Source organism: Hibiscus syriacus, unplaced genomic scaffold (genome assembly GCF_006381635.1).
Source record: "Hibiscus syriacus cultivar Baekdansim isolate YM2019G1 unplaced genomic scaffold, ASM638163v2 tig00004111_pilon, whole genome shotgun sequence".
NCBI classification, from domain to species: domain Eukaryota; kingdom Viridiplantae; phylum Streptophyta; class Magnoliopsida; order Malvales; family Malvaceae; genus Hibiscus; species Hibiscus syriacus.
Window position 1 is genome coordinate 354074 of NW_024062000.1, and position 17975 is coordinate 372048.

General features: G+C 36.7%; 2 protein-coding genes and 2 pseudogenes across 2 annotated transcripts; 2 read left to right on the plus strand and 2 right to left on the minus strand.

Annotated features, from left to right (window-relative positions):
• Window positions 1-463: 463 nt before the first annotated feature.
• On the plus strand, window positions 464-5627 carry LOC120190518 (annotated as a pseudogene).
• Window positions 5628-5890: 263 nt separating this feature from the next.
• LOC120190729 (probable serine/threonine-protein kinase PBL23) lies at window positions 5891-8235 on the minus strand. Its single transcript, XM_039193772.1, has 5 exons — window positions 7976-8235; window positions 7416-7594; window positions 7120-7309; window positions 6628-7019; window positions 5891-6539 (listed from the first exon to the last, which is right to left on the minus strand). The coding sequence occupies exons 1-5, from the start codon at window positions 8142-8144 to the stop codon at window positions 6297-6299; spliced, it is 1173 nt and encodes a 390-aa protein (XP_039049703.1). The 5' UTR covers window positions 8145-8235; the 3' UTR covers window positions 5891-6296.
• Window positions 8236-11650: 3415 nt separating this feature from the next.
• LOC120191155 (pentatricopeptide repeat-containing protein At1g61870, mitochondrial-like) lies at window positions 11651-13358 on the minus strand. The gene has a single exon (XM_039194136.1). The coding sequence runs from the start codon at window positions 13305-13307 to the stop codon at window positions 12117-12119; it is 1191 nt and encodes a 396-aa protein (XP_039050067.1). The 5' UTR covers window positions 13308-13358; the 3' UTR covers window positions 11651-12116.
• Window positions 13359-15147: 1789 nt separating this feature from the next.
• Window positions 15148-17937, plus strand: LOC120190528 (annotated as a pseudogene).
• The last annotated feature ends 38 nt before the right edge of the window (window positions 17938-17975 follow it).

Below are 17975 nucleotides of genomic sequence, written 5' to 3' on the forward strand. Positions count from 1 at the left end.
TTCTCACTTGCCTAGTGACCATATTTTTGTTGGTAATAATATGAGCAGTGTAACTGAAACAGTGTACCGGGCCGGGTTGGTGGAATTATCATTAGAGCATAATAAAATTGTTCGGCTTCTTCTTGACTTCAGGTCACTTTATTGACAATCACCTTAACTTTTTAAGATAGTTAATGTATAGTTTTCTCTTGTCTAATGCTTTTCTCCAGTTGGATGGCAGGGCGCTGGTTGATTTAAAAATTCTTTAGATTATTTGGTAACCCACTTGAATTCCTTCCGGAGATCTTGCCTTTAGGCAAGCTAAGTCACTTGTCTATTGCAAATATCAGGATCGTGGGTAATGAAAATCAAAGATCGGTGACTCTGCATATTGAGGTACAGCTCAACAAATAATAGCTGTTTGGATGCTCATGCCTTTACATGAGCATCTATGAACGAAACTGTATGACTTGTGGTGTTACAGATGGAGAATAATTCTTATTTTGGTAAATCTAAACACAAGCTGAGTGACCTTTTCTCTCTCATATTGCGTTTTTCCTCTTGTCATCACCTTTTGCTGGCCTCTGCTCTGGTGACGATAATAATGCAGGATGAGGGGAACCGTGTACTTATTGGTAAAGATCATAATGCACTGCGGCAGCTCGTTAGCATGATAAGTAGTGATAACCGCCATGTGGTATGATGGATATACTTTCCTTTTATCAGTAACATCAGACGTGTTTTCTTTTATTTCCCCTTCCTATTGTGCACTATTGTTCTGGTTTGTGTCAGGTCGAACAAGCCTGCTCTGCTCTATCAACTCTTGCTGAAGATGTTTCTGTGGCCATGCAATTGATGAAATGTGACATCATGAAACCCATTGAAACTATTATGACGTCTCCTTCCCGAGAAGAACATGTTCCTGTGCTTCAAGTTGTGGGTGCATTGGCCTTTGTATCTGATATTGTAGCTCAAAGGATGCTAACCAAGGATCTTTTGAGATGGTTAAAAATACTGTGTGCCCATAAAAATACAGAGGTAACTTTCTGATTTTACATGATTCCTATGTTTAACTGTAATTAAATCCTCATGTTTAATCAGGTCCAAAGGCTTGCTTTGTTAGCTATTGGAAATTTGGCTTTCTGTCTGGAGAATTGCCGTATTCTTGTCACCTCTGGAAGCTTGAGGGAACTTCTCATGCACCTGGCTTTTACACCTGAACAACGTGTGATAAAAGCTGCAGCTCGTGCTTTGGCAATTCTTGGTATATTTCTTCCATTTGATTATACTAAATTTCTTTGAGAATCTTTGGATCATAGAGTCATATGATTATGTACTTTTGTAGGAGAGAATGAAAATTTGCGGCATGCTGTTAGAGGGAGACAGATACCAAAACAAGGCCTACGGATACTCTCAATGGATGGAGGTGGCATGAAAGGTCTTGCAACTGTGCAGATGCTTAAAGAAATCGAGAAGGGAACTGGAAAGAGAATACATGAGCTATTTGACCTTATATGTGGAACATCAACCGGTGGAATGCTCGCTTGTGCCCATGGTATTAAGTTGATGACCTTGGATCAATGTGAAGAAAGATACAAAAATCTTGGTGAGTATGCTGCATAGAACATAAAACACTAAATTGTATTCTGATTTGTTTATTCATGCCCTATGTTGGCTTTGTAGGAAAAATTGTTTTCACTGAACCTGTGCCAAAGGATGAATCTACAACATGGAGAGAAAAGTTTGCTCAGCTTTCTAAAAGATCATCACAGAGTTTCAGAATTGTTGTACGTGGATCTAAAGTATGAATTTCTCTTTTCTGCATATGAATTTGTGTTTCGTTCTTCATTACTGCTAAAGTTGCTTTCTCTGGGTTTTATTTTTTGAAATTGTATATGAATTTCTCTTGTTATCACTGAAAATGCATATCTTGAATGCATGAAGAGGCGTTCAACTTTTTCACAGCATATCTCAAACGGAAGAAAAATTTGTTTTTCTAGAGGATATTTCCAGAGGCTTCTGAGGGTTTACTATAATTTACGTCATGGATTGCTCATTCTGTATAACACCTTTAATCAATAAAACATAGCAATTGTATCTGCTGCAACTTATTTCATTTTTCTTTGAGAGGTATTTGGTATTGTAAAACCAGTAATTCAAATGGGCCTGTCTGCTTTTCCTTTCAAAGTATCCTTTGCTTTCAACAAGACACAATAACATGTAGTGTTGCAGCACAGTGCAGATCAGTTTGAAAGGTTGCTAAAGGAAATGTGTGCTGATGAGGATGGCAACCTACTAATCGAATTTTCTGTAAGAAAAATTCCAAAAGTCTGTTGTGTCGACTTTGGTGAGCGTTATGCCAGCTCAACCTTTTTTATTCCGAAATTATCAGGTTTGAGGTCTAGAGTTCCTTTTTCTTAATGTATACTGAAATTCTAATGGGATTCATTCAAGTATTATGATGCTCATATAGACATACGTAGACTACATTACTATACATTACGATGATTTCTAGGCACCTCAATGAGTTTGTTCATACATTTATGGTTTTCTTAATGTGCAGTACCCTGTCAGAACACCAGAGGTGCCCTTTACAATATCAGAAGGTTCAGGAATCACTGTTCAAGGATCTCCAACTGCAGGTGCTCAATTTGGATACAAACGAAGTGCTTTTATTGGAAGTCGTATACATAATGTATGGCAAGCTATAAGAGCGTCTTCTGCTGCTTCATATTACCTTGATGACTATTCAGATGGTATTTTTCTTCTGTTTGCTTAAGCTAATTATTTTTTAAGAATGTTTAAACTTATTAATATTTATTATAATTTATTCTACCTTGAATAGATGTGCTGGCAAGATGGTGCTATAGTGGCAAATAATCCAACTATATTTTCCATAAGAGAATCACAACTTTTGTGGCCTCATACAAAAATTGACTGTTTAGTTTCAGTTGGCTGTGGTTCTGTGCCTACTAAGGTAACTGCTTTGTTTTTGTGTAGCTGCCATTGAAAGCGATTTATCATAAGATCTGGATTTATTCACCTATAAAATTTTCCAATTTCCAGGACCACTTTTTTCAAAGATCATCGTGTAAGCATATTCATGCGGAATAACAGGAAACAGCATAGGTTCTTGTAATGATATTCCAAAATAACATTCTAAGCAGTTGATCTTTTGAATGATTGAAGAATAAAAAATCAAGAGATTTAAATATCTTTTTGCTTTTTATTTGCCGATCATGTTGAGATTTAATATTTATAACTTCATTCCATGAACTTACGTGTATCTCTTTTGTTGTAGGCATGAAAAGGAGGTTGACGTTACCTAGATACTGGGCAAGTGCTGATTGAGAGTGCATGCTCCGTGAACCGAGTTGAGGAAGCTTTGAGTACAATGTTAACTATGCTCCCTGAGATCCAATACTTTCGGTTTAATCTAGGTACTTCTTGGTTCCTTGTGGCCTTCAAAGATGAGGGTTTGAGGTCATTTTTACCTTGGTTGATGTTTCCATAAGAATATCTGACCATTTTTTATTTAGTTATTGGATTTTTTTATCCTTGTGCAGTAGCTCTTTAGTGAAATAATTAGGAATTCTTCAATTTATGTGGTTGCCTTGTAGTTGATGAGCGTTGACATGGAGCTAGATGAGACTGATCCAACAGTTTTGCAGAAGTTGGAAGATGCTGTAAAGGACTACATTCAAAGCAATTCAGAGGCATTCAAGATTGCATGTGAAAGACTTATTATACCCTTTGCACATGACGAGAAATGGAGTGGAAATTTGAAATCTCAACATTTTTCTAGAGCTAAAGCATCAAATGCAGGTAGAACCTGGTTTTTGATAGTTATCGTGTGTTAAAACTTTCTGGATGCTCTGCTGAATCTTTTTAAATTCTTTTGTCTTGGGCTATACTAGATGAGAATACCCCTTCAGTAGGTTGGCGGCGAAATGTACTACTTGTTGAAGCTTTGCATACTCCTGATTTGGGAACAGCAGTGCACCATGCCCAGGCACTTGAGTCATTTTGTGTACAAAATGGAATAAGATTATCTCTTTTGCATGACATACCTGGAACTCCAAAGACATCACCTGCAACAAGATTTCCGACACCATTTACCTCCCCTCTCGTCACTGGAAGTTTCCCCTCAAGCCCTCTTCTCTATATTTCTGATGGCATGCGGAATCTTGACCGAAATATCATGGTCCCTTCTTTAAGCGTGGATGGATTACAATCTGGAAATATAGGTACATATCATCCAATGTCTCCTCCTGTATCCAGGCAGCTCTCTCTACCTGTACAGTCATTGCATGAGAAGCTACATAATCTACCACAAGTTGGCATCATACATTTAGCCCTTTAAAATGATTCAGTTGGCTCTATATTAAGGTATACAAGCTTCTCTATTTGAGGCCTTAATTTAGTGTAGCTTTGCCCCAGTCTGTACCTGCTAACTGCTGATTTTCTCTAGTTGCCAAAATGAGGTATTTGTGGTGGCTGAACCTGGAGAACTGGCTGATAGGTTTCTACAAAGTGTCAAGGTTCACATGTTGTCAATGATGCGCAGCCAGGGCCGTAAGGGTGCATCACCTTTTACCAATATAACAACTATCGCTGATTTGATTCACTGTAGACCATACTTCAAAGTTGGAAACATTGGCCATAAATATATTGGACGCCAAACCCAAGTGTGCATGATTTCCTGTTTTGCTTTCAAATGATTTTTCCTTTAATTGCTAGTTTGAATCAGAACTAATGAACTGTCGTGATTTTCATGACAACTCCTGAAGGTCATGGAAGATGATCAAGAAATCGAGGCATACATGTTTCGCCGCACTGTCCCTTATTTACACATTACACCTGATGATGTTCGCTGGATGGTATGCATGTTGATCTAATTTTATTTTCCCACTAATGCTCATGATACCTGATGTTATCAGATGATTTGTTTATATGATTTATATTATTTTATTTATTCGTGTTCTCCGTAGATCATGAAATTTGATTCCCTGACCGAATTTCGTTTTAGCATTTTATGTGGATGATACTTTGTTTAATAATTCTAGGTTGGAGCCTGGAGGGATAGGATCATAATCTGCACTGGAACTTATGGTCCCTCTGCAAATTTAATTAAGGCCGTTCTAGATTCTGGGGCCAAAGCTGTTGTATGCCCTACAGCTGAGCCCCAAGATGTGTTAATGAATGAATTTGGAGAGTATGATGTTTCGGGAAAGGGAAGGTTTGAGATTGGTGGGGAAGGTCTAGAAGACGAAGAGCCAGAGTTTGAAATTGAACCTGAACCTATCAGTCCAACCAGTGACTGGGATGATTATGACCTGGAGAAGACTGCGGACCAGGGTACCTGTTTTTGGGATGAAGACGAAGAGGAATTATCAAGGTTCATCTGCAAATTTTACGACTCGGTATTCCATGAAGGTGCAACAGTGGGTGTTGCCCTCAAAAACTGTCTTGCTTCCCATAGGAAGCTGAGATATTCATGTCACCTTCCCTTTGTCAACTAGCTTGTCAAAATAAATCCCCAAGGGAAAATAAGAATTATATTAAGTACATTAATAATTACAAAAAATAAGAGGCAGTATTTGATTTTTGTAGCTTATAAGTACACACTTGTTCCTTATCATTCATTACATGTATGATGGTACTGGTTTCTACGTATTTTTACAGGAAAGATACATAGATTTATACATTGTTCTGCTTGTGCTATGGAAGTTGCAGATAAGAATCGACTATAGAACAGATATATTCTGATATACCAAGTCTCAGATATAGAAATTTAGGGGCTGTTTGTTTGCCTCTTAATGTAACTATTCAACGCTGAATGTTGAACCGTTCAGCATTCAGCGCATTTGTTTCGTACCTCTGAATGATTCAGTGCCGACTGATTCAGCAAAACAGTACTGAATGATTCAGCACAGAAGTACATTCTAAATGATTCAGAGCCAGTAAACAAACAGCATGTCATATTAAGAGCTAATTCATCTAAAGCCTATGAATCATTCAACATTTGAATCATTCAACGCTTAATCATTCTGAAGTAAACAAGCAGCCCCTTAGTTTTTACTTTTCCTTGTACACTCATCTCTAAGACATATTCGAACAATAATACAGCGATGTGATCATCCAAATATACTCTCCAACTTTAAAAAATTTAAATATATCTATATGTATCTCGACGACGATTACGTTCCGATTTTAATTGGTTCAGTTGTGCAATTTCTTTAATCTTCAAGGTCGTTCACCCCGGCTACGGTGGCTACAAGTCACAGTCTCTTTTGAAACTTCCTTCTCTCACGGAATTAACATGCAAGCCATTGCTTATTTTGTGATTCTGCAGCAATTTTTTCGTTGTCCTTTTGCTTAGCAAGAAACTCAACCGCAGTTACAACATCACCGATCAATGGCCGGCTATCAGCATCCTCCTGAAGACACATTGCTGCAACTGCAAGAGCTTGGTAAAGAGCCTTTACAGGGTAGTTCTCTTGGAGCAGTGGATCCGCAATCATCTTGAACTTCTGCCTATCCTTAAGTAATGGCTCTACCTGCAAGATGTAGAGGAAGAATGGATGATAAACTTAGATTTATGAACTTAGTATTGTAAACAAGTGATTCTGGACTCGATGTACATACCCAAGCAACCAGATTCTGTTCTTCTTCCGGCCTTTCAATATCAATAGCTCTCCTCCCCGAGATGAGCTCCAGAAACACTACGCCGAAACTGTAAATATCAGATTTTGTTGTGAGCTTGCCTGTCATTGCATACTCCGGAGCACAATAGCCATATGTCCCCATGACCCTGGTCGATACATGGTCCTTCCCTCCGGTAGGTCCTAACTTAGCAAGTCCAAAATCAGACAGTTTGGGATTGAAGTTCTCATCTAGTAATATGTTTGACGCTTTAAAATCACGATAAATTATGGGCGGATCGGCAAAATCATGTAGGTATTCTAGCCCTTTCGCAGCTCCTTCAGCTACTTTCATCCTGGTATTCCAATCCAATGGCTCCTTACCTGGAGGTACATCTAAATAAACAGATACAATAATCATAATCCACAAAAGAATTCCATTAGTAGGATTATAAATAAGTACTGAAGAAGTGAAAAGAGTGTCATTTTAACATACCAAGAAGATGATTTTCCAAAGACCCATTAGCCATGTATTCATAAACTAAAATCCTTTGATCCCCATCCGCACAATAGCCGATCAGATTCACAAGATTCGGATGGTTAACCAGACTTAACATTAGAACCTCCGAGAAGAATTCTCTGCTTCCTTGCTTTCCATTCCTATCGAGCTGCTTCACGGCCACAATCTAAGACGAGAAATTACAAGCACGCAAATTATTAACTTTCAAGGTGAAGTTAGCTACATTCATTGAGAAAAAAGGTGTGTGTATATATATATATATGCATGTATACTTTGTCAATGTTCTCTATGTACCCTTTGTAGACCCTGCCAAATCCCCCTTCTCCTATCAGACAATCAGGATTGAAGTTGTCTGTAGCAACAGCTAGTTCTCTAAATGTGAAAATATGAGCTGAAACTTTAGCTTTTCCAACTTTTTGAATCTCTTCAGCTATTTTCTGCTTGCCACTACCTGCACATCGATCAAAATGGCCAAACAAATGTTCCTAGAATTAGTAACGTCGATAACAAAACATCACACAAATCAAATATTGTTCCCCCCGGCTCTAAAGAGAGCTCGGGGTGCCTCTTGAAGTCGCTGGCATGAACCTAATTGCACTCTGCACGACTTTAAGAGGCGCCCTGACCCCTGAGGACAAATTTTGGAACATTTATCGCTCTCCGGCGGTCATTCCTTAATGCAACGACACCCGAAGAAGATAACATAAGTAACATAAACATTAATATGGTCTTCCATTCACCCGGGTTTAGGATCGACGAGGCATTTTAACATAAACAAGCACTACTAGATTATCTGGGATTCATTTACATCTAAAAGATAAACAAACATTACCTGTTTTGGCCGACAAATTATTGGCCAAAGACCTCAATGATTTCCCATTGCTATTATTTTCATTGCCGCCAATGTCATAAGCACTCTCCTTAAGGGAACCAGCACGGTGCTGCACTTCCTCTCCACAACAAGAGAAACAACTCATTCTTCTTCCCATTTTCCCACTCATCTCTCCAATGCCAGAATTAGCGTACAATGGTGGCAATGAAACCAAAGTGAAGAATGGTGTGTGTTCATATAAAGCAAGGGCTAGAGGTTGGTGTAATGTTCCATTTATCATCTTGGGTCGGTTTTATCGGTTTGCTATATATAGAGAAGAGATCAACAGGAAGAAACTAAAAAGGAAAAAGGAGTAAAAAAAATGTTTTGAATAGGTTTGGTAGAAACAGAAAGAGCTGACGCGTTCGCTTAAATTACATTTAAACAGATTTGAAGCAAACTGCCAGCAACTTTTTCATTCCATGTGTTCGGGTGCATTCCATGGATGCAATAAATAGGAAGAAGATGGTATACCGGTTTACTATAAAGTACATTAATTTTTTTATGTAGGCTGGCTGGTTAATTTGAATCATGTACTAGATAATTATAGAACAATTTTTTCACTTCAATTTGTTATATTCATAACGTTAGAATGAAGGGTGGATATTTGACATGATTCTGATGAGTTTTGATCCAACCTAATTTTATAAGTTAATTTTTTTAATAAAAAGTTAGATTTGGATCAAGCCAAGTCAGAGTTTTTGAAAGATAAAACCAACGGGTTAGTTATATTTAAGGATAATTGTTATAATATCCATCTCTTTATGTATATTTAATTATATTCTTATTTTACTTAATAAAAACAATAAATATATATATATTTGTATCAAGTCAAATACGAGTATAAGTTTTTACTTTCAAAATCCGATCGAGTGGATCTTCCCTAAACCTAGATTGGATTAAATAACATATAGAGGAATATAAATTGAATTTAAGGTTAAATAATAAAACGTGATTGAATTAAAATTAAGCTTAAATTCGATACAACTCAATCTTAAACCTATTTATACGGGACTCTTTAATAATAAAATATATTCTATATTTGTTGGCTCTTTCGATCAATTAAAATACGTTAAGAGCATGATTTGGCCTTAAAATATGGGTGTTGAAGCAATTGAAAAAATAAAAGTTTTGCATATATAAACTAGATTTACATCAACTACCTTAGCATTCACGCTAAGGATTTCTTAAATCCACTAGATTTACTTACTTTTAAAGATAATGCGTAACCTTACAAACACTTCAAGGTTTACACCCAAAACCTTAATTTACACACTCTTCCGAATAGTAATTACAAATGCAACAAATAAAAGGGAAAACCTCACCAGGCAAATATGTTTGCACAATTTAACTTTCACCCAAACCACACTTGAACAAAATAATCAATGAGCTCAACAAGGGTGTTACAAAGAATATGATAAAATAAGCTATAAAACTCCTTTGATATTGGTATATTCATTTGATAATGTTTCTTGGTGTTCTTCATTTGAATTTTGATCTATTTTATGTCCTCTAATGCACTTTTAATCGTTTGAAGTCGTTGGTGGTTGACTAGAGTAGTTGGAATCATTAAACTAGAGCATTAAATGCATACACTCAACTTTGTTATTGATACCAGGAAGTGAGGTATCGAGACCAAACACTCAAACATCAAAAAATATAACTGTTAGAGCCTTCGGTATCGATACCGTTTAGTTAGTATCAATATTGGCTACTGATTTCGAGACCGAGAGATAATTTTTGACAAAATCATATATTTTTTGGCTTTGCAAAATATTTGTAAATTATATGATTATTCAAAAACACTTAAGATTATTTTTCACAATCAAAAATCATTTAAAAATATTTTATGACTAATTTTCATGATAAAATACAAATTTTAAAAATATAAATCATTTAATAATTATATATTGTACCAAAATTAAATTTTAATTCAACAACATTTGAGTTATTTTTCTTTAATTCAAAAAAGAAAGTTGTTATTCTTCTTAAGTTGTAATAAAATAATTTGAATATGAAACTTACATTTCAACCAAAATGTTTAAAGTGACTTGAAGGAAAAAATATTTCAGAACTATTTTTAAGTATCCAAATGGTTGGTTCAATTATTAATTGTACAGAATAATCATTAACCAAAATTTTAAAATGCTCATTTATTAATTGAAATCAAATTAATTTTGATTAATACGTCATTTTTATTTAATTAAAGTATAAGGACTAAAACTAGAATTACACCTGTTTCTTTCACCTAAGTTGATTTTGCATGGTTAAAACTAGAAGGAAAACTTGCACGTGACAAAAATGGCCCATGCAAATTCATCATACGTCATATCATCATTTATCTCTTAACTATTGCAAAAGAATCCTAGGAAAATCGGCCTCAAACAAAACAGCATTTTGTCTCTCTGCATTGTCTTTCAATTCATAAACACAGAAACTAATTGCTTTACCAATGGGGGAATTAATAATAAATCTCTAAATCTGCCACTCTGCGCCGTGAGCTGTGTCGTTCCAAGAAAAGTTAATCTCAAGCATTGGATCTTGACCTGAACATCAGTGACGGAGCTAAATTCCAGTCAAGCTACAATTCGGATTGGTCCCATCAGGTCGGAGACTTTCGGGTCACGTGGAGACCAACAAGGAAGTTGTTTAGGAGAATTGTGAGAAATTGACTAATTTCAAGCTGCTTTCTTGCTTGGTAAGCTTCAATATCTCGATTGGTAAGCTACTAGGTTCGAGTTTGTATTTGGTGCGCCTTAGGGTCACAAATCTTACAGAACCGAAAAGAATCCAAAGAGGGGGAAAAACATCAATTTGTGCTTACATTGCCAGTATGAGGCTGTCGAGGAAAATAGTATTAGTATCTTACCGGTCGATGGATCGTGACAATGATAGAGTTTGCATTTCCTAGCCGTGAGTACTGCAGAGCTACGAAATGATTAGTGTTTCCTTATCTGAAAAAGACTTCAAACTTTTGCAGGTTGACATAGTTTTCCGGATAATTTTAGTTGTCCCAGCTCTCCTTCAACTGGAGTTTTGAATGCCGGAAACTCGATCATGTATCACGTACTTAAGGTACAATAACTTACTATCGCTCATTAAATCACACATTCAATGAACACAGCATTGGCAAAACATGCTATTTAGTATAAAACTCTTAATGGCAAAATTTTCACCTAATTGGATAAAACATTAAATATCTAATCCCATTGCCCAATGGTAGATCCAGTGGAATCAAAGCACAACCTCCACATGCAAAATTTTCAGTTAGGACTTGGGACCACAGTGGACAAAACTATGTAGCACTCGGAATCGGATCATTTATCAGCCTTCGAGGTTATGCACCCATATATACCACCATTTTACTTAACAGTAAGAGAATGTGAGATTACTACTTTGACTTCTAGAACATGGTTCCTAGCTAATTCCACAAATACGCAGACTTGAATACGATAAACTTATGAGGTATGACACAAAGAAAAAGAAAAACTTCAGTAGGCTGAAATCAATGCAAAGTTTTATCAGCAGGTAGAGAGCCAAACCAGCTTCAATTCTATTATAACTATCAACTTGATAACAAGTGATCCAAGCAATGCAACAGTTTAGTATTCAGAGAACAGAAAATTTTCACTAATTAACAAACAAAATGACAATGATCGTCTCGTTTACGGGGAAAATGATTTGCTCATTATGTACTCACTAGAGCCAAGCAGTCTTAACCATAAGTGCAGGGCTACAGAAATGTGAATACTCATGCAGCAGCAGCACATATCTCTTGATGGCAAACTTCGAGTCATATGATTCCCAAGATAAATTAGAACCCTCGGATTCATGTCTGGAGTAACCGATTACCGTCACAGTACATACACAGCAGAAGCATGTCTAGATCTGTTTATGTTATTAGTTGAATATACATATATCCTTTGTCCATATATGTAATTATCAGCTCTGAATTTCTTGAAATGAAATGATCCATCATGTTAAAATATAACCGTCCAGTTCACTTCCATTTTCATACAAAATTGACTAGACCTGACTAAGTCTAATACTTCATAATCACTATTTTACACAACAGCCTATGACACCATGGCGACCTTCTCTACTAAGGCAACAAAGCCTTCTCAATTTCATACCACAAATCTGAATTTTTCGAGAACTTCTTCTTAACATTCTGGATAAGTTTCTTGGCCTCCTCAACCTTAGACATGCTAACAAGTCCATTCACAAGCAATTTCATAGTCGAAAATTTCGGAACCCAGTTTTTCTCCATACATTCCCTACAAATCCTCAAACCAGACTCATAATCCCCACCTTGGCACAAGAAATGCACCAAATTAAAATAACAATAACTATCTGGCTCCAGACCGCTCTTCACCATACTGTTAAACAAGCACTTGGCTTCCTCCAAATTCCTTTCCTTACAGAACCCATGAATCAAATGGTTATGGGTAACCGAGTTCAGGTCTATCCCTTTTGACATCATCCCGAGTAGTAAAGCCTTAGCTTCATTAGACTTCTTCAACATACACAAGCTCTGAATCCTTATATTATAAGTACTAACCCCAACAGGAACCCCATATTCCTTCATCAAATTCAACACTTTCCCAACATCTTCATACTTTTCTTCCTCATAAAATCCACTTAACAAAGTCCCAAACGTCGTGGCATTCGGTTTAACTCCTTTGTTTTTCATATCAACCAAAATGGAATAGACTGAACTCGAAGACCCAGATTGACAAAAAGCTTTAATTGCATTATTATAAGTTTCTAAATCAGGATCGATCCCATACCTTTGAGGAAATTCCGCAAAAATCATCTTCACTTCATAATCCTTCGCTATCAACCCCGCCACGAGCAAAGCGTTCAACGATTTCGTCGAACGGCATAACCCCTTGTTGTAAAATTCATCAAAGGCCGTTACGGCGCGGTCTAGCATCTTGGCTTGACCATAAAGGATTAAAGAATGGGAAGCGAAACGCGCGTTTTGTAAGTCGGGGCGGGAACGGAGCTCCTTGAGGAAATTGTCGGTTGATTCGAAATGGTTGCCTTCGGTGAGTTTGGAGATGGCGACGGAGAAAGCGATTCGGTGAAGATTGGATGATGGCGTGAGGGAGGCGTCGCGGCAGATTTCGATGATGCGGTCTGGGTCTTGCTCGGATTTTAGGAAGGAGAGAGTGGCGCGTGATTTTTGATGGGAGGTGAGAGGGGTGGATAACACTTGGGAGAGGCTTGAGAAGTAGCGGAGGCGAAAAGCTGCGGCGATCGGTGAACGGATGCGGAAGAATAAGGCCATTTTTCCGATCAAAGTTTAATTTTTTGTAAAGCTGAAGACCTCGTAGTTGGAGATCAGTGACCTCTGAGAAAAGAGCAGTCTTTTGATCTTTTACTGGGCCAAAAGAAAAAAAAGGTAAACTTACTCTTTTCATCACTCAACTTTTATTATATTTCTGTTTTGGTCAATTAACTTTATAAATTTTCAATTTTATCATTTAGCTATCTAATTGTTACATCTTCAGCCCCTTTGGTTTGGTTATTACTAAATCCTTACTTTGTTCTCTGAGTTGTTTCTATGCTGTTTTTGCAACTTCGTTCTGGTTTTTTTCTGTTTGCTTCTGGGGGTTTTGACGTTTCCCTTTAAAGGTCGGGAAAATAAAAGATATGGTTAGAATAACAAAAATACCACTGAATTTAGCTCCCATGGAATTTCCATCCATGGTGTCCAGCTGGTCGGACTAAATCAGTGAGTCTACTCACTATAAAGTTCACTCTTTTCAATTTTCAAGTTATCATTCATTTTTATTTGATTCACTCAACTGTTCTTCAAATATTCACTTGGTTTTCGTCTCAGTAATATTATGTTACTTGAATTTGAATGTAAGTGTCTTATACAAGTATATATCTTTAGTTTTTTTCATATATTTAAAGAATCCTTGGAGTTCATATCCCCGTACCAATGTTTCGGATATAAATACTTCAAGAGAAATGAAGAATTCAAACAATATAGGTCGATTATGTTCATGAATGCACAGTAACACTACATAGTTATCCTTATGCAGTGGGGAAAGGCTTAGTTTATCGTCGACAGTACTATTTCTCACTTGATCTCCTCTGTTTGTTCTGGAAATAAGATTATCTTGTATTTTGGCTGTCAAATAATAATAACAAATGTTTCATTGACATTTTACAATATTCTATTCGCAAGAAGCCTCTATTTTTGACGATTAAATGAAGATCTTTAATCAAAGAGAATGTCAACTGTTTGTTCATGCGGGAAAGGTTCCCAAATGCAGAGGACAAAAGGCATTACGTCTACAGGACAACATGAAACACTCGAAAACAAGGGAAAGAATCGCCAAAAAAGTCACCGTCTTAAACTTCGCGACGTGAGCCAACCGAGCTACATGTCGGTTTTCTAGATACCATAAATTTTCCTACAAATAGGACTGCAATCTGCCACCCCTCCCTCAATCACTCTTCAAGACTTCAACAATGGACCTTACAATCTAGTTCACTTTCTGTCTTCTACTTGTTTCTTCTCTTTACCTTGCCCTGAGGAGGAAAAACTCCAAACACCTTCCACCGTGTTCCTTGGGGTTTCCCTTCATAGACCAAAGCCTTAGCTTTCTGCACGCGGTGAGAACCAACGAGATCAAACAATGGCTTCGAGAATGATCGAGGAAATATGGACCGGTTTCTAAACTCAGCCTCCTTGGTACCCCGACGGTCTTCCTAATCGGGCAGAGTGCTAACAAGTTCATCTTTACTTGTGATGCTAACGTACTTGGAAACCAGCAACCAGCTCCGTTCAGAAAGATCTGTGGGGAGAGAAATTTGACAGAGCTGACCAGTGACGATCACAAGCGTGTGAGGGGAGCCGTTGTTTCGTTCTTGAAGTCTGAAATGTTAAAACAATATGTTGGGAAGATAGATGAAGAAGTTAGAAATCATTTGGAGATGCATTGCATGGCGCTCAAAAGGTCATGATAAGCCGTCTATGCTGCAAGTATACAACATTTACAACTAAATCGACCGAAGGACTTGATTGATACGATACCGATATTGACAAGTAGTTCGGGATCTTTGGTGCAATTAGTCCTTCACAATTTTTAACTATGTTTCTTTATCTACACAGGTAATGCCAGTGATGAAGACTCTCACTTTCAACATTATGAGCTCTCTCCTATTCGGCATAGAACAAGGGGAAAGAAGAAACAATCTTGTTGAGCTTATTCGACGTATGATGAACGCCCTGTCATCTCTACATATAAATCTTCCCTTCACACGGTTCAACCGCAGCCTGAAAGCTAGTGCAAAGCTTCGAACATTGATCAAGGATCTTATAAACGAAAGGAGGGCCGCATTGGAGCAACGGATCGCTGATCCTACCAAGGATCTCATCACTTGTTTTCTTGGTATCGGAAAGAATGACCCTTTGATTCGTATGTTCGATGAAGAAATCGTGGACAACGTAATAGATGTAATGATTGTTAGAGTATGTCCAAAGATCAATCATATGATAATTGTAATAATATTTTTATTTACCGATTTTATTGAATAAAGACATTGCAGCTATTATTTTCAGTTATATATACATGTGTTTAACATAAACTTGAAGATAATAAAGTCTATATAATGACATAATTGTTATTATTAAAAGATCCCTAGTCAAGTACTATTATGGGCATGGAGAATAATAATACGCTTAAGACTAACATGTTATTGATTGATGACAACGAGTTGTCATTGACATAGAGAAGTCAGAATTGATACATGATTATATTGTTAGAGAACAATGTATTGGATTGACCCACCATGAGCATATGTCTTAGATTATTATGCGACAGTCATAACATTGCTCATGGTGATGACTATATGTATAATCCTCAAACTTGAGATCAATACTATCCCAATATATATTGTTGTATGTTTTGATGCAGCAAAACAAGCTCCGTAATTGGTTGTTCTATAAAGACTGTTATTGAATATATCTCAATATATGTAGTGGACGTGTATGATTAAGATAGGATATGTCATTCTTACACAATAGGAAATATATCACAGGCCACTTGATTGAGTAAGACTAGAAACGCATGGTCATGCTCGAATAAGTTGATATGAGATATCATAAACTATTCGTTAATTAAAGTCTACTCTAGATATCAAGAAACAATAGATGAGCTATACAAGTGTGACTATTCCAAGACTTGTACCTATTATAGATATAAAGGACATAATGATGTAATACATAAAAGAGTTAATCACCAAGATGATATGTCGAATCATATTTTCTTGTAACTTAAGTGATAATGATATATTGCTAGATGTCATTCATTGTATGTAATACTATAATTGTTCTAATAATTACTGCTAATGTTACAAGAACCTACAGAGTCACACCCTAGGATTGAAACGAGTAAAGATGTACAATTTGTTGTATGTTACTAAAATATATATAAATAGAGTTAATTAAATATATGTTTTAATAATCTTGAATATTTAATTTTAATTAATTAAATATAAATTTAATTAATTTTGAAATAATAAAATCCCTAATATGATTAGGGTAAGTTGTATATGAAAGGATTATTAAATTTCAATTAATTAAATATAGATTTAATTAATTTGAAATAATAAAAACCCTAATATGATTAGGGTAAATTGGCTATAAAAGGTGTGTTAGGTCTAGCAGCCGTTTTAGAATACACACAAAACATTCAGTCGTTTTTCTCTCAAAACGGTTTTGGGGAAGAAAATTATTGCTCTGTGAACTGAGTAGAGGCCGAGACGTGATTTTGTGGAGGCTTACGATTCGAACCGATCTACACCACCAGTATTCACTGTTGTCCTTGTTGTTTTCAAGGAATTCGTTGTAAGTATTCGCATCCTTTCCTCCCGATTTCAGTTTTTCATACTTGAATCGCTGGTGAGACCGTCGAATTTTGTTTCCGCTGCGCCATGGGTTGCTCCGACAGTCCTAACAATGATAGCAGGGCTCGACACATCCTCCGTTCTCATTAACTTCTTGGTCAAGCTTTTGGGTACCGATCGGTCCGTCTATGCAAAAATCGTGCAAGGTAAGCTGAAAAACAGTTTTCGGAACGTATCCGACTCCCGAAATAACTTACAGTCTAAAGCTTTGAAATTATAGAACATGAAGAGATAACCAAGACCAAGACTTTGGAGGAGCTTTTAACTTTGGGAATGAATCCTCCACTGTTAGGTTCTTTCAGGAAAATCCTCAATGAGTTTGAATATGAAGGAAACACTATCCCAAACGGATGGCAAGTATGAACTATATCTTTAAGGTCGAATTTTGTTATTAGTACTTGTATTATACATAAATTATGGATTTAGTTCATCTCCATATATCCTAATTTAGTAAATTTTAGTCTCAATACTTTTCGAAATTTTAAATTCCAGCCCTGATAGAAAATTTCAAAATTCGAAAAATACATGGATTAAAATTGAACAAATCAGAGTATATGGACTAAATCTGCAACGTATGCATAATACAGTAACTGATCGATATAATTTGTCCTATCTTTAACCAAGCTATTCTTTGATGCATGTGTAAAATATCTCTAATTCCCATACGCATGGAAACTTTAGGTGATTTGGGCTACAAACATAACACACATGGACGAGCGAATTTTCCCGGACCCGTCGAAGTTTGATCCATCACGTTTCGAGAAACAAGGATCGATTCCGCCATATTGCTTCGTGGCATTCGGAGGAGGAGCACGGATTTGTCCCGGTAACGAGTTTGCAAGAAGCGAAACGTTGGTCACAATGCATTACCTGGTGACTCGGTTTGATGGAAGCTCTGTTACTCGGACAGTCCCATCTCCAGAATGCCGTTTCCAGTTTTCAGGAACGGGATGCTGATTGAAATTGAGCCTAAGGACTCTGTTAGAATCCATTAAAACATAAAAGCACCCTTAAGCATTTCGTTGTAACTGTG